Here is a 22,270-nt window from a genome sequence, read left to right as displayed (position 1 = left end):
TTTCATTACCCATCCTGATCCCCAATAGCATCTCCGTGGCTTTCTGTTCACAATGAAAAATATGCAACTGTACCAGCCTTGCCTATGCTTTAGTTAGTGTTTCTATTTTTGCCGCACAACACAGCACTGAGCTTCTGAAGATATTAAAAGCATCTCTCTGCAGCAGTACTTTTGCCCCTTGAAAGAGCGCATCAAAGACATTAGTCCAACTGTAGTTATAATACATAGTGTAAAGGGAAATAGGAAGAAACAAAGTGGTCTTGCTTTACAGCACCCACAGATCATCAAACAACTAGGACATGTCTGGGACGTTACTTGCTCTAACAGAACTGCATCAAACAGTTCATAATTTAAAAAAAAAAACAGATGAAAACAATTTATGCCTCCTTTCTCCCTAAATTATGCATTTAGGTAGAGGGTAAAAACTGGAAAGCAGAAGTAAATAGACACACAAGGCAAAGCTTATGTAAAAATTCTTATGTCCTCTGAACTCATCTCTATCAAACTACAACACAGTACACACTACTGAATAAATTTCATCATCGTTTTATATCAATGTATTCCTACTGGATATATTTCTAGTAAGGAAAAGAAGTTTGGACTCATTAGTGTAAATGACAAAAAAAACCAACCCAAGCAGCCATTTTTCAATTATTTTACTTAACACAGTTTTGAATCGTATTATTTAAAAGTTGGTTACAGAAAATTAAAATGACAACATTAAAATAACAACTTGTGATCCACAGCAAAGCTATCATCCAACAGTACCTTTTAATTTGTTACGAAACCTTTGATTGTAATAAGATGCTCTCTCTTACTCTTTAATTATATTGGGTATAAAATAAGGCTGGACTGCTTCAGTGAGCTTGTCTGCATACATTTCATATCTACCAGTCATCTGGAAAAGAAAAATCAAAGCTTCAGTTCTTCTAGTGAGCTATGGAAGTAATTCAGTAGAAAATATTTACATCCACCATTTTTTTATGATGACATATTATTTAATTGCCCCAACCAGTAAAATCGTAATTCACTCAAAATGCAAGACCTCCAGTGCCTTAGCACAAACTAATATACTTTTATAAAAGAACTTGCACTGTATTGCCTAAAACTATACTTCTACCCAAAAAAGAGCAGAAGTGTTTTTCCACTCTCAAACTTTAAAATTAACACCTTTCTGCTTTGCAGCTCTCCTCCATTGACAATCATATCTGCTGACTAATTACTCAAGGCTATTTTGGTTATCCTGGATAGCTGAAGGTTGAATGTGAAAGGTGGACTTACTTTCTTACACATCAACAATATTATCTTTTAAGTAAGTTACGTCAATGAAGGCAAAGGAGTGTATCTGTAATTACGCCTTCATATTATGTCCTTGACAACTGATGAATCCTGCTGCCAGCAATAATTCTGCAGATGTGCCACTGATGATATTGGATTACTCTTCTTTATCCATTTATAATACAAAATATTATCATTGCTTTGAGTGATACAGTAAGCTAGGAGGCTGAAATATAGCACTTTACATAGTGCACTCTCCTCTTCTGAAGTACACAGTCTACAACATTGGCTCTGAGAGGGGTGTACTACTTCCTTCTTTTCAGAGTCTAATGAGGACAATTTGTTTAACTATTTTGCTGCTGTAAGTTTAGCAAAGATATTCTACTTAACACCCCTTTCAGGCATCATTGAATGCAAATTACAGATACTAGAGCAGGTTAAATAGGTTCCTACTTGCTATCAAAGGTTTTCTGTGGTGGATAAACGATGACTTCATACTTCCTCATTCCCCTCATATCAAGAACTACCTCTGTCTTGGCCACAAATGAGAGGAAAAGGAAATTGGTATCTCCTGTCATATAAACAAAAGCCACAGCTGTGCCTTATTGTGCCAAAAGACCAACAACAGCAATCCACACCATCAACATAAAACTAAGGTGCTGAAAGCACAAGACTTGAAGACAACAAAAAATAAGCAATTCTACACAAAACAGCTAAAGGTCAGTGTTTAGCTTTTACCGTTTGTTTTTCCTAATCAATACAATTGCTTTTGTTCAGATACCCCCACTAAGCTGTTATAAGCAATGCTCCATGTGCTTCCTGACACACTAAAACTCTACTCTGCAATAAAGGCCTCAGATTTTGGTGGCAAAGCAAAACTATATGCCTGCCTCACTTTTAAAAACCTGGGAATCTCTCAGCGCAATTTATTTCCACTATGTCAACAACCATATATCTACCACACGCACCTGTAAAATAAGAAATGCAATTCTGTCCAGAAGACGACTTGAAATTACTTTTTGTCTTTAGTCCCTATATATGGTTTGGCAGCATTACCAAACAAATTCAGCTCTAGCTAAGAAATGACTGTTTTAATTTAAAAGTTTATTCAGCATTTCTAATCCACAGAAAATTTGTATTTTTACATCAAATTGAAATCAAAACACGTCATACATTGCACTATATTGTAATGCACAAGGTGGTTCCAAATAAACCAGCTCTTGGTTTAAATAAATGCTTGCAGTAACATTATGTGCAAAAATCGACACTCCTTGCAAATGATTACTGATTTTAAGTACTATATTATCACTGAAGAACCTACATATATTGTGATGGTTGCTAGCCAGGAGTTCTGGACTACTCTGTTAGGATTCAAATCATGCTGATCTTATGAGTGACAGGAAAAAATTCTAGTCTTTAGCAGTACTGAGGACTAGAACGAAAGACCTGTTTCCACAGAAGCAAACAAGATGTTTTCTTCATCAACAAAGCTTATTTAAGAAGTTGCCGTCTCTTTTCTCCTTTTGCTCGCCTCCTTTGTTGTTCCAACAGAATATTTGTGGGGCCTGCCGTAAACTTATCAGATTAAAAGAAGAAACTAGAGCATGGTTGGTTTGTTTTAAAAAAAAAAAAAATAGAGAGATCTCGTCGCTCCACTAAGCCAGTATACAATATAGCACCCCACATAGCTTGTACTGATACAACTGAAGGGTTAGCAAACTGCAGTGCTGAGGTGGCAATTTCTTAAACCAGCACTGCTGCTGGACAAATTAAATCAAATTACACCCTCAGGACAGATGATCCAAACAAGCTTTATCTCAGAATGCAAAAAAAAAAAAAAATAGTAATAAGTAAGTTTGCTAAAGCCACGTGGAGAGGCTTGTAGTTGTCTTAGTCTGATTTAGATTAATTCAAAAGTGTGTTAGGATGCTTCAGAGATGAATGTACACAGTTCTTTCTCTATGGCTTCAACATGTCCACAAATTCAGGGAGTTAACACTGCAAGAAGTCTGCACACAGAAAGTTCTCAGAAGCTTAAATATTCTTATGTTTTTGAGTTTTCACTAAATTTCACCAAAACTGACAAGTAAGGCCTGTAAGAATATAAAGAACTACCATATTAGGCCAGATCAAAGGCCCATCTCAGCTCAGTGGCAAATGCCTACCTTGCATAAGGAAACCGCACACACTTCCCCTAGTCATCCTCGGCGCTCCTTGCAATCCGCACTTAAGGACCAAAGGCTAAGTTTTTCATTTAAAAGCTATTGGTCTAGTTTCCCTGAATTTGGCTATTCCTTTTCTGAATCCATTTATGCCTTTGGCCTCCAGAACATCCTGTTAAATTAGTTCAACAATTTAAGCTTTGGAGTGTTAAGAAAAAAAAAAAAAGCTGCCTTTTAACTATTATAAGACTATATGATAATTATGAAAGCTTTTTTGTTCTAATATCATATGTAAGTTTCTTTATAAGGCTTACCTTAAAATTCCATTTGTCACTGACTTGCCTGCAAAGATTTAGATCCATCTCTACCACCAGAAGTCCATCCTGAGTGCGAGAGAGTCCTGGGGTCCTACTGCCATCTGGTGCAGCTACGTAACTTGAGCCATAAAAATGGCCCAAGTCATGGTGTGCTTAAAGAATTTTTTAAAAAGCATGTAATGCCATCTGCAAATAAGTATACAACTTAACATGCAACATCCCATAAAACCTGACTCAATTTCTTGTGGTTGCTCACTCACTGTGCTTTAAAAGCAAGATACCCTCCTGAAGAATCACAGCACGATCCTAAGTTTTGACCAGTAGTTACTTTCATGTACGGTACAGCTTTCACATATATTGAATTAACAGGAAAAAAATTCACTGCATTGCCTTTTAAATAATGCATTGTTATGCTTTCCCATTATACAGTCTCTGAACTAAAGCAAAGGCTTTGCTTTCATTGTTTTTTATTTAGAATTGAAATGAATCCTCATTGTCAAATCATACATTTCCAAAACAGCTGACAGAGATGCACCCATTCAATTTTAATACAAAGTCAGACGTGAAAACACTGGTATTTGAGGCACGGAAAAAAAATCTTTCTTCATACTGCACAACTCTGAGTTGTGCCAAAAATCAGCCATATCTGTTGTACTACTAAGCGATGGATACCACTGACCTTTTTGATACAGCTGCTACAAACACTTAGTTCCAAAACTAGCTAAAAAAAAAGGCTCAGGCCCGCTCCAGATTAACCCAGAAGCTGTCATGGTTGTCACAGGACAAATTATAGTGTTTCAACAAACAAGCAAAGTACATACAAGCAAATCTCATGCTCTTTGAGAATGTTCTTCTTTGAGCATTCTCTTCTTTAACTTTCAGCAAATCTGTGAAACAGGGCAAAATGGCTTGGCTAGGGATTCAGGCTAGGGCTATTACTGTTAATAATCTTAAAAACTACAAATAAAATGTCATTCATGCACTGACAACACAGGCTAATTTGTGGGATTTCTCTCTTCCAATCCTACAATACTGCATTGACTCCAAAACTGTTACTTCTCTGAAAGTATATAGAAACCTTAGGTATGAACTTCTGGTGACCACATACGACGGTACCACCACCTTTAATAGGAAATGCTGCTTCTCTCCAGCTTACAAAACAGCAGTCTTAAGTAAGGCAGTCACTAGCTACCATGGGATAGACACTTGCAGGAGAGCTATTGTTTCTTCAGACTTTCTAGTTAACAATTATTAGCAACCACAGAATGTGATTTCTGAACATACCTTTTCCACCATCTCCAGAAGTAAAGGCATTTTTGTAGTATTCCTGTGAAATAAGAGGAATCCATAGGTGGCAGTATAATTCCATTTCATTCAAGAAATCCTTGCTAGTCTATCATATTTAGTATGGAAGTTTATATAAATCTACTAAGATTTTTTCTGGCATACTATCAGCACTGTCTAAAGGGAGTCATCAGAGGGGCCTAGTTTCTATGACGGATAGGCTAGAAAACAAGATCTTTTTGTACCACTGCCTGTTGTTCATACACTTTGGGGAACAAGTCTCGTATCAGTTTCACAAGTCTAAAGGAGAGGCAAAAGAGGAGACATTTAACCAAACACATCTTTGTGGATCACAAAAGAAGGCAAAGGTATTCACTTAACGGCAAGAACAAGTCTGCATTTTTGCAGGGACCCTTATAAAATAACACACATGTAGAGTATTTGGACTAATCTGAAAGCAAGAATTACCTATTGTGTGCAGTATTAATTTTCATTATAGAATTTCAGTGTCCAAAGACGTAGTATCTGTACAATAGCAACCAGTTGTGTACCACTGACTTGACGACATATTTCATTTTTGGTCATTTTGGCTAAAAGAACACTGATTTCACCATAGAAACTAGAAGAATTGGCAAAAGGGCAGGTGCCTATTACAAAGAGAGCAATTCAAGAACAGGAAGCAGCTGCAACCAAAAAGTAGGTTGCCAGCAACAAGGCAGCTCTCAATCTCTTTATCACTGTCCATCTTCAAATCACATTATAAACACTAATACAGTAGTTCTACAACAGAGGAATCTATGCATTCTAGTGCTATTCAGTTCATTACCTTGAATTAATTCATGCTACAATACCTAAATTATGAAATGAAATAACAAAGTGAAGATACATACCGTTCCTACCCTGTTGATGGGACATGTAAAGCAGTGATTAGCTATGGCAGCATTTCTTGCTTCAATTGGCCACAGTGACTCGCTGCAATACACAAAAGAGGAGGCAGGTATTTACTACCTGTCTACTTCAGAACTAAATTTAGATTATGACTGTCTCACACCGTACATTTTCTGTCAAAGAAGCCAAAGTTAGCTGCTAAGACTGATCTTGCTCTTACAATCTAAATCTCCCCACAGACACAGCCAAGCACTATAATTATTTTCTGCTCAAATATAGGAATAAACAATTCTATCTGATAACCTGGTAAATATGGCTTTGTCATGGCAAAAAAAAAAAAAAAAAGAAAAAAATTAACACATCTCAAGATTTTCAAAGCAATTAAAGTTAAAAATGTTTTACTCTCCAAATTACGCAAAGGATTTACACATGTGCTTTCACATTCCATTAACTTTCAATATACCAAACATCATTCTGTAGCAAAGCTGTAAGAGATTCATACAAGTTGCCTCCTTTTTTCCCAAAATGGTCCAGGAGAGGCTTTTGCAGCAGTGAATCAAAAAAAAAAAAAATTATGGGGATAATTAAAAAATGAAAGGAAAAGAAAAATCCATTTCCACCAAAACTTCCTACTTCTGTTATTTCAACCACAGTTTTCATAGCATTTTCCAGCAAGTCATTTTCCCTTGGTGGGTTGATGGAAAAAGAAAGCATGTTTAAAAGCATCCTCATAAGTTCTCAGTAATTATCTATTAAACCACTCACTAAATTTACATAAAATCAAGAACTGAGAAATGAGGAATAAAAAATTCCTTCTCTTTTACAAGCCTCTACTTCTTTTCCAAAGGAGATTTCAATTCTGACTGATGTTTAAAACTGAAATAGTCTTCTTTTTATTAAATAGTTTGATACACAGGGATCAGGCTAGTTAATAGGAGGTCTGGAAGCACTCAGAGCTCCAAAACAAAGGTGATACAATTTGTACACTCCTGTGACAGCATGTACCTGCCAGATTCTGAGTACCAAGACAAGGTTGCAAGCATCTGACTCATTAATCTCCCAGTCAGACTCAAGAATCTTAAGAGATGTTCATTGGACTGATGGAAAGGACTTGGTTTATTGCCTCTTTTCTCAATTGCTTAGAGTCTGGCAGCCAGCCCTTCCAGAGAAAAAGGGATTTTATTGAAAAGCTCCAGCAAATTACAATTTCACAGAAGAGACAGGAAAAAAAGGCTATAGCCAAGAAGCGACCCCAGAGACAGTTTTTACATGGGCCTCAAGAGTCCTCTTCCTTCAATAAAAATTATATACTTAAAAACAATCAAGTGAAAGCCAATAATTAGGAGAGCCTGAAGCACCCAGAGTACCAATGAAGTGCTGTGTGACAACAGGGTTACTTCTGTTTGCTCTCCTGTTAATGGACTATAAGTGGACAGACATCACAAATATTATTCTAGTAGTGACATAAATGCCCCAAAAGCATTGTGTATTCATTCAACTCTTTTCAAAGGACAGTTTCCAATATTACTCAACCTAAATTATCTTTTATACCAAAAACTATTACAGGCAGTTTGAATGACAGAATACTGCATCTAACCTACAGTTCTACTCTCCAGGTTTGTAAATACATGGTTCTCTGCTGTGGGTATGAAAATTTTATGCCTCTAATCTGTCTTTCACCATTTCTACCCTATTATGAATGCTCAATGTCCTCAGAATTTTCTAGCTAGTCAGCAAAAAAAATTGGATGAATATTCTTGGACCTTGTTAGAGACAGAAAAACTTCAAATTTACATTAAACAGGTAAAGAGAGGGGATTGTGTGAATCCTGAAGAAATGGAAAATGCTAAAAAAGATATTCCTCTTAAATTTCCAACTCTTCTATCACCTTGTATACCCAGTTAGCAAGTCTATATTGCCTGAACATTTCATACATTAAGGTTTACAAAACTGACCATGGAAAATTTCTTCCTCTAGGTTTAAAGAAATAAAAATGAAAGTATTCTGCAATTAGTCCACGCTCACAAGCCCAGCTGAAGGGAGAGAGAGAAGAGAAATGAGAAAGAATTTTTAGTATTATAAGAGATCAGTATGTCTTCTTTTTTCGTTTGCTACTGGATATTATACTTGTATTACAATATCATCAGTAACAATGAAATATGCTCCTGTTAGCTTCCTAAAACTTATCTTTGGAGCTGGAAACTCAAAGACAATTCAGCTAGTGCAAAATATGGTTTTTTAACTCACAAAGGAAATGTTTTTGTTCCAAAGAGCTCTACAAAGCCAGACCTCCCCCTCGGCACCATACAAAGCTAGCCACTTAAGCTGAAAAGGGTTAAAAATATTAATATTTATAATTAAGCATAAACTACCATCATTTCCTCAGTCATATCTATGTAAACATTATACAATACTAAATTACTTTTCAGAGCCTACTGTTATCAGGAAAAAAAAAAAAGAAAAAACCAAAAAGACAGTTGTTCTCTCACATGTTAAGCTGATGTGTAGACACATTCTGGAATCCCACACCTCAATTTACAAATAGTCCAATTTGGAATTTGAAAGTATTGAGTAGTACAGCAAAGAACAGAATACAATGAGAATGAAAGGAAGGCATGGTGATTTTGTCAAGAAGAGTGGTATAAAGAACCACTGAAACCATTTCTACAAGGTTACTACCTAAAGCAAGCCCCCCCACTGGCCTCAAAGAAATGCAGTTATTTTGCACCACACTATAGCATCCCAAGCAATACACAGCCTGTGTCAGACAATGCTTTAGAAGCATGGCACATTCAAAGGTTATTATATTGAAACGTGACTGATGCTGATAATGCAAAGAAAATTAATTTGTGGATTACATTTAATCATTATGGGCTAGCTAAGAAGTGTGTTTTCTTAGCTCACTGAGCTGGTTTTCTTTTTTCTTTTAGGAAGTCAAGTCAGTAGGATGCAATTTAATGTCAATATGCAGAAGATTAATCTCAAGGGAAACAGTTCACACTGGTTCAGTCTGGTTCAAGAGGCCTGATAATCACAAAATTGCCAACAGTTTAAAAAAAAAAGTTTCTGAGAAAAGGGTTTCTCAGCTTCGCTCTGAAAACTGCAATTTGATAGCATACTTATTGGCTCCTAGGTGGACGATGCAAACTGGCAAGCTAAGCCTGAATGTAAATTACTACTGCCTATCATAAACCAAAAATATTACATAGATAATCTAAATAAACTCTCATCAGTTTTCAGAACACTACCTGGATGCTGGTTAACTCTGTCTCAGAGACAAAAGACCTGCAGATGTACAACTAAAGTTCTGGAAGAGAATTAGTGACTATGAGCAGACTGGTAGCCCAAAACTCCAGATGGAGAAGAATGCAAATTCCTTTGTAAAGGCAAAACAAGGAGGTGATACCTCACGTTCCAGACCTCAGCAAGGTGCCCCTGAGGCCCCAGTGAGGGGCTCAGAGGTTCAGTTAACCCAGAAAGCATGCAACAGCCTAAATCAGTTTGTATTTTACCTGAGTGTTCCAATAGTGGCTGAAGGGTTAAAGATGATCTCTGCTCCATTCATACTAAACATGAGCCAGTTCAGAGGATGATGGCGCCCATAGCAGATATTCACAGCAATTGTTCCAAACTGTGTCTGAAACACTGGGTGTCCTGTATTTCCTTCCATATAGTAAGTAGACTACAAACAAAAACCCACAAATGCAGACTTCTTTAAAAAGTGAAAAGAAATACTTCTACCATTGCTTTGACACTTCCCAATTTCTAATTACCTGCTTCAAGTCATTAGACCATGTGCAAGGATAACACCTTTCATTTAGTACATAGCTGCACTGTAATGGGTATATAGCAAAAAGTGGCTCTCAGGCTGCCGAGATCAAATTCAAGCCCCTTTCTGTTTCCCTTCACTCATACTACACCTAAGCACTGTCTGACTTTGACATAAACACTTATGTTAATGCCAGAAACTTCTACAGAAGCTTAGGAGAGATCCACAAATTGCCAAACTTAAGGCACCTCTCTTAATACTTTCACTATGTAAGAAAATTTTCCTAAGTCATCACGATCCTTTGATTCTGATTAAAGGGAGAGACGATGAACACTGTTTAAAGAACATGCAATTCATTTATATTCACCTATTATGTAATGACATGCAGTAATTTTATGAATGCTATAAGGAAATATCAGCGTATAGCTAAGATTGGTTATTTAAATTTCCTATATGCCTATTGCTTTAAACAAACAGAAGGCTTGAAACTACCATCAGGAAAATCACAGGATAAATCTAGAGAACACTCCTTAAAGAAACTGGAACCAGCTGTTGGCTTAAAAGATCCCATTTACCATATGCCAGAAAATTTCACCTTATCACATCAAACATTTCTAAACAGTTAGAAATGTACTGGTTCCAGTAAAAGGCACTAGTGAAGAGAAGGACAGGGCACTGTTAATAGCTATCAAGAGAGACAAACATTCACAGAGGTATTCTAAATGAAATGTACAGAAATTGTTCTTCCCAGGTACAAGAAAAGGGTATGTGTGGCGTCACTGACAGTTGCCTGCTTAGTGCTCAGTGATAGTCAAAAACCCAAGAAAATCTCAGATATCAACAGGAAGGGTATTGAAATGTAACAGAAAACATCATTTTGCTGGTTTATGGCTTGAATAGTCTGGGCAATTCTAGTATCTGCATCTCAATGAGGATATACTAGAGATGGAATAAGCAAAGGGAAGTGAAACGATGAAGGGGATGGGGCAGCTCCTTTGTGATGAGCAACTAATAAGGCTCTTCAATCTGCAGATAGAAGGCTGAGGGTGATATTATGAATGAGATTTACAAAATCACAAAGGCAGTGGATAAGATGAATACAAAAATCCCAAACCAGCAGTAGTGGGTATTGACTGAAATTACTCTTGTACCTGTTTTCAACCAAAGTAACTTTTTTTTCCATGCAGCAGGCAGTGCACTTCTGAAATCTGTTTCTTTGTAAAAGCAGGTATTATCACCAGGTTCAGAAGGGATTAGACAAAGTCATTGACAAAAGAACCAGAGATAAGAAACGAAATAGACACGAACATGCCACCCAACATCCCTAATACAATGATGGTGGATACCGAGGGATCTGCAACAAAAGTTGCGGAGTGGCAACACTTATTCCTAATAGTACCTTTTTGTGATGATCTCGGAGATAGAAAAGCAAGGTACGTAATCCACCAGCCTGACCCAATGGGGCGTGCCTCTTATCATATAAGAAAGGTGTGTTATAAAACAATTCCCTTTTTATTGAAACTATCTGTCCATTGTAACAAGCACTGCCATTGGTTTTGAAGGAAGCAATACCACATCAGGTCTAAAGCAAGCACAGTTACAGCTGAGGAACAAACTTGGGCCTCATCTAAGTGTAGGAGAATGGCATGAATAGATACAGGGGGATCATCTTCTGAAACCAAGAAGGACTAGAGGTTCAGTATGCCCAGTAAATGCGACATCTCATGTTTCTTATTTATTATCAGGTCTCATGAATTTGCACAGTCCCTTGGGCACTGATTTTATCTCCTTTCATGTTTGTAGAGAACACACCACGTGGTGGGCACTCACACAATCCTTTTTCAAAACAATTCCGCTAATTGAATATATTTCCATATTTTCTTCTATTCTCAATTTTATTTTATTACAATAGGAGAAGAAAAACAAAAATGCTGTTGCTTCACGGAATTCATCAGTTCTTATTTCTTTATTTCTCACCAGAGGTCACAATCAACTCCACAGCAACAAACTGTGATGTCTCAAGAAGGATTGATTTTTGTTTATTTATATGCCCTCCCACACATGGCTGAATAGGTTACAGACCAGTATCTTTCCCCTTTCCATTTGGTTCTCACTGATTCAACAAGGGTGATTTTAACAAGGCTCCTTTCCATATCTGCTCTACAGAGACAATCCACAAAAAATAATTTCAAATTCAACCCTTCATTGGGGGTTAACTTCGTTGATAAAGAAAACATCATTAAAGTAACAAGAGATGAGCATAATCCTTCCCTCTAGTCTTTGTGGTTTCTAAAGTTCCTGTATCGAAATTGCTCAGCTCAGAAGGATGGACTTAATCAAAACTAGCTAAAAAGACAACGCTGTTTTGGGTAAACACTACTTGCAATGTAGTAGTCTCTACAATGAGGTAGATACAACAAGAAATGTCAAATCATTATATTTATATCTTGCAGGTATACTAGATTGTTTTGTGGTAATTCTGGCATTTAGGATTATAAGAACTAACTCCGTTTAGGAATTATGCAAAACTCTTAATGAAATTCTATTTATACTTCACATGGAAAAGTAAAAATATTTTCTTTTTTTAGGTGCCTTTCATTACAGTTTCAGCTGGAAACAAGAAGTTTCTTGCAATCTGTTGATGCTCCACAAAACAGTGGAGAACAGTCTGGAAACAGTCTGGAAAACTGAAAGACATCATATTTTAGCACAAGCAACAGGAATTTATCTTTTGTTTGATTACACAGGGAACAAATCAAGAATGTGGAAAGTAACCAACATTCATTTTTATTAGTGCTTATATTTTATATGTGTTTGTTAGTTACTGTTTTGCTAGCTAAAAGACAGATCTGATAGAATAATATTAAATATCAAAATAATTGTTAAAGATAGAAGCCAACACTGGTGACTGACCGGCCTGTCCCAGAAATCCATTGTGTAGAGACCTATTAACAGCCTCCTCTGAAGAAACACAAACCAGTCTGATCAGGTCTGGGAGCCCAGGTCAAAACTTCCAGAGGTCTTTGAATACGAAGTTTCAAGACATAAAAAACCCCTTTTAAAATTAATAAAAAAGCAGTTTGGATTCTGAAGCCTCAGTTTAGTGACTGGAGCATTTGGACAGGGAACAAAAGCAGCTGCAGCTATATAGCAGCCCCCAGTGCTTAGAAGAAATGCCTCTGTTAACTACTCACTTTAGCTGACAAGGAGAGATTTAGTTAGATAAGACAATGTATTTTTAGACTTTGGTTAATTTTTAATCCTGATCTTTCTGCTTGTGATAATTCTATGGATGGATAAACACATTTCAGATCTATCAGTTTTCTTCTCACATTGCCTTTACTACCAGTTCAGTTTCTGAAGCTGATTCTGGAGGACGGCCTGAAAACTGCTGGGAGCTTCAGTGGAAGTAATGTGATTGGTAAACAGAAGATGCCGTAAACCAGCTATTCAATCAAAAATGTTATGAATTAAGGGATTCTGCTCAAAGAAAGATAAGCAAAAGAACTGCCATTTCCAAGACAAGCTCACAGAGAAACAGAGATCAAGACCATAAATAATGCTCACACATGAACCCTGAAACGATTGCCTTCCAAATTAAAATAAGTTCAACATGCACACATGCAAAAACCATCTGAGCCAATCATACACAACTAACATAACAAAGCTGTGACTTAGGGAATTTTGTTTTAAAGATCTTTAATACTTTTGTAGTTTCCATCAAGCCAAGGAAGAGTACCTGACAAAGATTCAATGTTATTTGTCCTTTAAGAGTCATCACTCTCTATTCTTGATAAATTAGCTTACTATAATTTCACCTGAGAAAAACTGATTTGACACCTAATGAACCACATTTTCTAGAAATACATTACATTTCCTACCAATATGACTCTGATACAACACATGCTGACACAAACAAGAGCTGCAAAGTAAAACTAGCTTGATAATCACAATACTGCATCTTACCTCATTGAAATCTCCAACCCTCGGAATGTGATTTTTCCTACTTTTGCCAAGGACAGCTCCAGAATTAGAAATGACCACTGCAGCATTCCACAGAGTTCCTCCGTGTATTTCATCTCGCTCCAGGATTGGAGATACCACAACCATATTGTATTTCTTTGCCAGCTATACAAATGAACACAATTATTCTATTATACACAAGCCTGCAGTAATTATTTTCATTTTTTTTTGTTCATGAAGAAGGATTAAAAAAAGTTTTCATTTGGTATATTACTCTGACTGTTATCAAGGGCTAATGCTTAACCCACACTGGCATATCCACATCGCCACAGTTTCTTCATCAAAGATGGATACATCACAGAGAGCTTTCCACCTGAATCCTTCAACTAGAAATGCAAGGTATCAACAGGAAAAAAAGCACCCTAACAACAATGGTCAAATTACGAAGCCGACATCTATCTATTCACAGGTATAGGAGGAGATATATCCCATCCCATTCTTTCATTCTGATACACTACGAGTGGTATATCAGAATGAAAGACACCACGGCTAGCTAAAAACAGTTATTTAAAAAAAAAAAAGAAAAAAAAAGGAAATGTAAAATAGCGTTACATGAATTATAAGTGTTAAATAACGTAGGTGTGAGTGAGAAATGTAGCAACTTCTGACTGCCAGTTTACTACACATTGTCTTTTCCTTCAAATCACTTCTCTTTCTTTTATTTCTCCAAACTTCCATAGTGCCATTAATTCCATAGCAAGAAGCAACACACACTTGCCCTAGATCAGACTAAAGATATTATGCTGTCTACAGAAGCTTAACAGGTCAGTGCATATCTGGGCAAATTTGACATCAAAACAGTGTTTTGTTGTTTCAATCACTTGTAAAAGAAAATAATTGAAATTCCTTGTTAAAAAAAAGTTGTCAGAAAACAAAAATAAACTCTGCCACCCTTGCAATCAACAGTCTCTGGAAAAATAAGAGCCAGACAATAACAAGTCTCCTTGGGTTCACAAAATGCTCCCTACATTTTGTATCTTTTCACAGGGAGATGCAAAAGATTTGTGTGTTCCCTGTTCAGAAAAGGCTAGCTATTCTTCTCCTCACACCTTCATACAAGCATTGTTTAATGCTCAACTGTTCTAGGCAAGAAACACCTTTTAAATGGAAATTAAAAATGGGCAGTTTCATGCGCCTTTCATGGTACAAGGCAGTCTATAAATGCAAAGTAGTTTAAAAAATAAATATTGAGCACAGTTATTGTTGTCCATTTCTACTTCACTCACTATCATAATATTTGTCAACCAAGGTGAAAATTTATTTTTTATTATTTCAGTTTTCTTAGTGGTACAAGACCGGTAGAAAGAAGAAATCCGTGCTAATCAATGGCAGTTATGGGCTGGGGTTGGAGGCTGAACGTGGGTTTTTTTTGCACTTGGTTGTTTTTTTACCTCTTGACAGAATTTTGTTGTTGGCCCATCCTCTGCTGACTCAGCAAATTCAGTCCAAGGAAGCTTCTCTCGTGTACAAAAAGCAAAGGGCATGGCTGGAAAACACCAATGCAAGACAAAATTTACAAGAATGTTCATATCACTCAAGAAATACACGCTGTTTGCATGAATACAGATATTCATGTTTGCATGAATACAGACAAAAAATTAAACACGTAAGAATGATTCAGGTGTTTTCCTTGTTTAAAGGCAAAAGCTATTTAAAAATATTTTTAGCAAGGGCAAGGACTTCTGGGCCCACACAGAGCAAAGTAGAAGAGAAAGAATGCACTTAGTGAATTATTACCGGAGGTAAAATTACAAAATACACAGTCACTAGTGTACACTTTCTGTGAATAACCTGTTTTCACAACTCGGGCCTTCATTTTGGTTTTTGCTTCTATTAAGACTCAAAGACTCCATTTTAATTAAAATTAGAGTTTTTAATTTTAATACCTGTTTACAAAAAACCCAAAGTTTTAGAAGAATAAATATGAGGAAAGGATCACAAAGGATGACATGAAGAAGGAGCACACCTACAAATACCACTGTTGCAGCATACACCAGTCTTCAATGTAACACACTTCACACACATCTTCCATACAGTTCTGCTAACTAAGACTCTCTGTTTTTCCCTTTGGAAAGCAAATCAGCAAAGTCAACTGTTATATCTTGGAAGATCTCTGCTGTTTACTTACACAACATACTTCTAGTACAGGATACTTGTTAAAATAGAAGGAACTTGACCTCTGACAACCTAGAAGCAATCACAGAAAATACTCACTCCAAGCCTCCTGGAAACAAACTATGTTGACCCCACATATTGCAGCTACTTCCACAATCTCCTCAATTCGTCTGTGCAGTGCAGCCACCTGATTGCGAGAAGTGTCACACTATAAAAAAAGCTGTATGTTTTAACTCACTTATATATTAATAGCCTGATTTTACAAGTTTTGTTCACATTAAGTTTATCTTGTTCTATACTTAGTCCCATTGCTTTCAGGGGGAATAACTCCAGAAGTTATCATTCCTGAGCACTGAAGGACTTAGATGCAGATTTTTAAAAGCATTTAGATGCTGAAAATAGAGAAAGGAATCCAATGGAATTCTAATTCCATGGTTACAACATTTAAATATATGACAACTCATTGCTGACTAACTTGCAAATAGCTAAAAATCTTAACAGAATCAGCAATAATTACAACTTTGCTGCTCATCATAAACAACCTACAGAACGATGTTAAGTAAACGTGAATTCAAAGACAAGTACTCAGAATCTCAAAATATGAGATAAGGACAGTCCATTTCCTTGGTTATCTCCGAATCCTGCTCACACATGTGGATCTTGGACACTCTCTAGAAGTTATTAACTCCAAACTATTTTCCAAATCCCTCTGTCCAAAGAGCTAAGTAGATTATTACCAATAAAAAACATCAAAGCATTTATTAATTAGGCCAAAAACATTGTTTCAAAGTACTTTTTTCTGGAGTATTCTACTTAAAGATAAGCATAGGTGTAGCACTTTGTATTGACACTTTCAGGTGTCGATAAAAAAAAAAAAAAAAGACACAAGACAAGTCAACAGTGACCTGTGAACTCAACAACTGTACATTGATTTACAGAAATAGTTAACTAGTTATTTATAAGGTAAAATCATTAACATAACTGGTAGTCCTTTTAACAGAGGCTACAAAGAATACACAACCTTGATCCATATACTGAATTAATTACTTGCATCTGTGACAGGTAATCTTTCAAAAATAAATTACCTCAGAAATGTTCTGTCCTGTCACTGTACCAAAAAACTACTCCAGATTTTATAAATGTGGTATTTTCTTTCACTTTTTTAAAGCCACTTTTAGGAGGCTATACCTATATATGTCACCTCTGTACTTTTGTGTCCAAGAATGTTAGGAGATGATGGTCACCTTGTAGTAAGATTTAGGTTACTGCTGTACAAAGAATAATGAACACAGCTTTATTAATCTGTGTTTACTCTAATGAATTTTCCTATAATGGAATATTTCCCAATTAAAACAAGAACTGCACCTGTGGTTTCCATGGGTTGCCATCTCTTTTGATTTCAGGTAAACGATTTTCTGTTTCATTTTAGAGGCAAAGGATTTTCATGTACAAGACCAGTGACTAAATATTTAGCTTTGGAAAAACTGCAAACAGGTTGGTCAATTCACTAGGTAAACACAACACAAGAGATTTTTCTGAGAAGCAACAAAACTGAATGTGTCATTTGAATTCCTTTTGGTACGCTGTATGGGTCCTATATTGCCAGACAATCAGCAGACATTTCATGATGGAGTTTCTACCATCAACAACTGAAGCATGTTATTTTCAATCCAGTAGAAGAGGAGTTACACACAAATGGCCCAGACCCCAGTTTGTGTACCTGGACTGCCACGGCTGTGTCAGTGGGAAGTGGAATTTTATTTTGTACCAGTCCTACTCGAACAATACGTGGCCTTCTCAATTGCTCTGGAGCGGCTTCAAATACATAGCCCTGTAGCTCAAAATCTCCTTCCTGAGCTGCTGATAGGGCAGCAGCTGGCAAATTAAGTTTTCTGGATTGAACAGGAAACAAAGACATTTCAAGATGAGATGTTCCCCTTTTATGCTCTGAGTGCAATGGATCAAAAGGATCACAAGTACTGTCTACCCCTGCAGAGTCACCCAAGCTCCCATGACCCCATACACGACTATCATACGAGGGAACAGTCAGACAGTAGCCAGGTCATGTGCAAATCTCACTGCTCTCCTCCATGGCAGCAAACTCCCAGTGTACTCCTCTGTGGTTCTGATTTCCAGACACGATTACCTTGCTACAGAAATCAAGGAGCACATATATATAAACTTTCATCTGCCACCCCCAGATTATAAACACTTTCCCTCCAACGTATTTTTCCTCATGTTAGATGCGCACTTTTCCAGCTCCCTCACCCCGAAGCCACAAGCTCCCTAGCCCCCCCCAAAACTATCAACCTCAGGTCTTTCATTCCAGTCAGCCACCTTCTCATACGACCTCTCTATCGCCCTGCTTCCCAAACTTGGATTACCTCCAAACTACCTCAGTTATCTCGCCATAGCCTAACCTCACCGCAATACTACGAGCACCGCAGGACCTACCCTTCTTTTTCCTTTCAGCCCAGCCCTGTGTCCTGCGCACCCGTCCTCAAACTGACTCCTTCCACCTCACTCCCGGGCTGGGCATCCATCGCGGAGACCGAGGGGGAGGAGGGAGACGGGATGGGACAGGACCTCCCTCACGGGAGAGAAGGAGGGGAGCCCGTCCTAGCAGCGCACCTTGCCTCACCCCCGTAGAGGATGCGTTTCACCTCGGCGAGGTCCTCGGGTGGGATGTGCTGCTCCAAGCATGACTCCAGCGACTCCAGGCCTCCCGCCATGGCGCGGCGCAGGGCGGTGCGGGGCAGACGGTTGGGCGCGCGCTTACCGTTAAGCACGCGCGCGCCCCCGCGAACTTTCCCCCCGGGCGGTCCCCTCCGGGACACGCCCCTTTCTCCTCAGAGGGGTTTTGGCGGGCGCGGCTCACCTCCAGGGCCGCGGAGGCTTTGCGCCACGACGGCCGGGCAGGGAGGGGTTTGGGCGCAGAGCCCCGGGCGTGCAGGCGGCAGCAGTCGGCCGGTCCCCTTTAGTTGTCTCAGGGCTGGTTGGGATATGCGCCCTGATGGCTAACCCTGAGATGCCCCAAAGGGTTAAAGAGGCATGGATGTGGCCATTCCTAGCTAATTACCACATCTGGGCCAACTCCTCAGCCTCAGAAATAACTCATCTAAAAGCAGAACACCTTCAGGAGCTTTTTATAATGATACCATTCAACAGAAAGGCTTAGAAATAGGAAAGAGGTCATAAAATGGCAATGGTTTTCACAGATACGCATTTTAGTTGCAATAAGGATTTGAACAGGAGCCAGTAATAAAAAATAATTCTGTCTTCCAATGTGGATTTGAGGCCCAATATAATTGGGAATTCATCCCAAAATGAAAGTTAATGTCAGTTAGGGTCAAACAAATTAAGACCTTGATCTGGAACAAACAAAAGTGCATCTCAATAAAGGATATTTCTTTCTGCAGTTACTAAGTGGACACCCCGTTTAAACTAGTTATTCCCACTGAACTATTGGCTGTGCCTTTTCCTTCAAAATGCAACTGAAATTCAGAACATAAGTGCTTCATTTGAATGAGAAAACCAGTTACCATGTCCGGGGATGGCTACACATGTCTAAGTATATCACACCGAGTTTAAGCACGGCTTTATGTATATTCTGGAGGATGTAACAACATTCAGCACTTAGCATCTGCGGTTGTTGGGTATTTTGAGTTAAATATTAAGCCTTTTAGGCTACATTAAAAAAAAATGTCAGGGAGACAGTGTCTAATATTTAACTTTAAACAGAAAGTGTCCAGGGATAGTCTGGTTTCATCAAGGCATATTGAGATATATGATTCTTTCGCTCTAATCCACCCTTTTTAACCCAAGAAGTTGCAGCGATGCTCTGTATGCCAAGTGCACCAAGGCAGACGTGCTGCTCTGCTGCTTTGTTAGGAGCAGGAACTCTTTGGAGTAACTCCTAAAGAGCAGACTAACTCCTTTAGACAGCAATCGGGAAAATCCTTTAATCTTTGGGGGAATTGTCAAGATAAGCTAAAAGTAGGGATGATAGGATGCTATAAAAAAAAATGGTGAATACAAAGGAGAAGAAAAAAACCATCATTTGAACAGAAGGAACTTTTTAGAAGTCTGGATAGCTAGTACATTGCATAAGTATTTGCACTGTACTCATCTCCCTGTAGCATCTCCCTGTTCATGTCCAACGGCCTAAAAACCTGTTCTTAGGAATTATTGTTCTTTCCCAAACATATTTCTAAAGGGCAATAATAAGCAGTGACTGATACTTACATGGTATTTTTCATCTGATGATCCTAATTTGCCTTAATGGCCAATTTAAAGGTACGTTATTAGTAACATTTTGTTCCTAAACATTGCAGAACAGGAGACTGATGCGAAAATCAGCTGACAATACAGGAGGGAAATTAGGAGACCAAGTAAATTCATTTCCATATCAGCATACTCAGGATGTCAACTAACAGATAAAGCATTTCTGGAGGATTCATAGAAACAAACAGAAGGGCCTGGGTTTCTCTGGGAACTGTTCAAGTTCTTTTCTGCCTGGACTGCAAATTAAAGGGAAAAACAGCAGGTCTATTTTGTATCCAACTCCTGAAGAAGGTCACATAACTGAACTTTTCTCTTCAAGCTTCTATTCTTAGTGTGAACTTTCACTGACTTCTCTGTTGGTGCCTTGTTTGTTTGTAATTTAGTAAATTGTACTACATGTAGGAAATGGACTTCATGGCAATAAAACTGAAGCCTCTGAAAAGAATACTCATGAACAGTTGAGACCTGAAAAAACAGTACATTTCCTGTACACCGTATCAACCATCCTGCAACAACACAGTGAGGTCCAGACTGCGTGAATAGGAAATGACAAGCCTAGAATTACTAATAACGATGAAAGGAGATCAGGCTATTCCATAGGGGCTACGTGTATATAAAGGTATAGCTCTAGCCAACACAATAAACCTTCAAAGCACGAAATGTTAATGTTGACCAGGAAAGTAACTTAATAAAGGAAGATGCCTTCCATATCCCAGACAAAGCGTATTAGAAAGCTTGGATTTAAGTCTGAATGTTCCACCTTAGTCATTGCAATTATCTGTTAAGTATGATGCTTGAATCCAGATCCCAGCTCTGGTTTTGACTTCTTCAAACCTCTGTATTTAAACTTCTTCCTAGTTCTGCATTATCTGGATTATTTTGGGAAATAGCTGAACCTTTTGGTATGAACCCAGGCTGTAATAACTCGTTTAGAGGAAAATAATTATTTTATTGAACAAAAGTTCTTTAAAACGAGGGAAAACTCCTACAAAACAGTTCTGAAGTGTGCATGCTTTTCATCTCTATTGCCCTCAGTCAGGGTGGTCCAGAAAGTCAGATATAGAAGTCAAGACCACACAGTGTAATCTGTACAGAAAGCAGTTCTTGTGTGCTTCTGTGTTGAAACCTTGTGTTGCACAGATACCATCTCAGAGCTAAAACTGGGTTTTGATAATACTGGTCCACACACTCTGTGCTGCAAGATTGTTCCCAAGAGTTCCTGTAAAACCCCACAATAGCACCCTGGCATTAGTCAGAAGCACCCTGGAGGTTGAATTTAAGAGCCAAATATCTAGAGTTCAGGCTAAAATTGGGAAAGACCCAAGAAAAGATTTAAACAAACAAACAAAATCTTTCCACTATAACCCAAGATAGGAGCAAAGTCTGAACAGCATCACGTATCAGAGCCAGTGGGCAGGATTGTAGGCAGCATTTCTGTCTTTTCTTCCTAAGTTAGTAGTATGTATATATACTCCCTATGAAACACCCAGCTTCTTACAAACCTTGCTACTGTCACGTGAATCATGCTTCCAGACACTTTCTTCTGCTGTCATTCCTTGAAATGGGTCACAGAGAGTTCCCCAGAGCAGCTAAATAAATGAATAACTCGTGTCCCTAATGCAATAACTATCTCAGATTACCCACAGGGTCATGCTGCTTGTTATTAACACCTATCGAAGGATTCAGATGGACGTGGACACAGACATGTCCTGCAAGGCCACATGATACAGATGCTCTGACAAACTTTGCTTTCTAGATGCTGCAACACCCTTTAAAATCACCTTCTACACGGTCCTTTTCCAGTGGCCACAAAATAAAGTACTGAATTGTACAGCAAAATAGATCACTGAACTAGATCTTTACATTACTTCACCTCAAATACAAATTCCCTTGCTTTATATGGAGATATAAAAGAATTATCTTGGAACATACCTGATTCAAAACATTTCAAGTGTTAGAGACAGGCAGCGAAGGGTAATTAGCATAATAAAAGTTGTAAGAGAGGAGACAGGCCTAAAATATAGAGGGAAGATAAAACACTAGCTTCATGCTACTTAATACACACCTAAAGGAAGGAAGATGGTAAACTTCCTTTCTGTCCTGCTTTGGTTTATACATTGAGACAAATGAGCTTTAAGGGTGCTGCGATG

General features: G+C 38.0%; 1 protein-coding gene across 1 annotated transcript; it reads right to left on the bottom strand.

Moving 5' to 3' along the window:
- Nucleotides 1–641: 641 nt before the first annotated feature.
- UPB1 (beta-ureidopropionase 1) lies at nt 642–18,648 on the bottom strand. The gene is made up of 10 exons (XM_075167868.1): nt 18,468–18,648; nt 17,557–17,728; nt 15,936–16,023; nt 15,113–15,207; nt 13,665–13,826; nt 9,442–9,611; nt 5,932–6,013; nt 5,042–5,084; nt 3,755–3,909; nt 642–898 (listed from the first exon to the last, which is right to left on the bottom strand). The coding sequence occupies exons 1-10, from the start codon at nt 18,566–18,568 to the stop codon at nt 815–817; spliced, it is 1,152 nt and encodes a 383-aa protein (XP_075023969.1). The 5' UTR covers nt 18,569–18,648; the 3' UTR covers nt 642–814.
- Between the last annotated feature and the right edge of the window lie 3,622 nt (nt 18,649–22,270).

Source organism: Calonectris borealis, chromosome 18 (genome assembly GCF_964195595.1).
Source record: "Calonectris borealis chromosome 18, bCalBor7.hap1.2, whole genome shotgun sequence".
NCBI lineage: Eukaryota > Metazoa > Chordata > Aves > Procellariiformes > Procellariidae > Calonectris > Calonectris borealis.
The sequence above is the reverse complement of the archived record's forward strand: the minus strand, read 5'-3'. Positions and strand labels throughout refer to the sequence as shown.

Bases quoted from the DNA above. Each gene is read 5' to 3' on its own strand.
- UPB1 (XM_075167868.1), bottom strand. From the start codon at position 18,568: ATGGCGGGAGGCCTGGAGTCGCTGGAGTCATGCTTGGAGCAGCACATC. The intron at 13,827-15,112 runs GTAAAAAAACAA...TCATTTGTATAG, and splicing joins CAACAAAATTCTGTCAAGAG to CTGGCAAAGAAATACAATAT. The intron at 6,014-9,441 runs GTAAAATACAAA...TGTGTATTGCAG, and splicing joins GCCACTATTGGAACACTCAG to CGAGTCACTGTGGCCAATTG.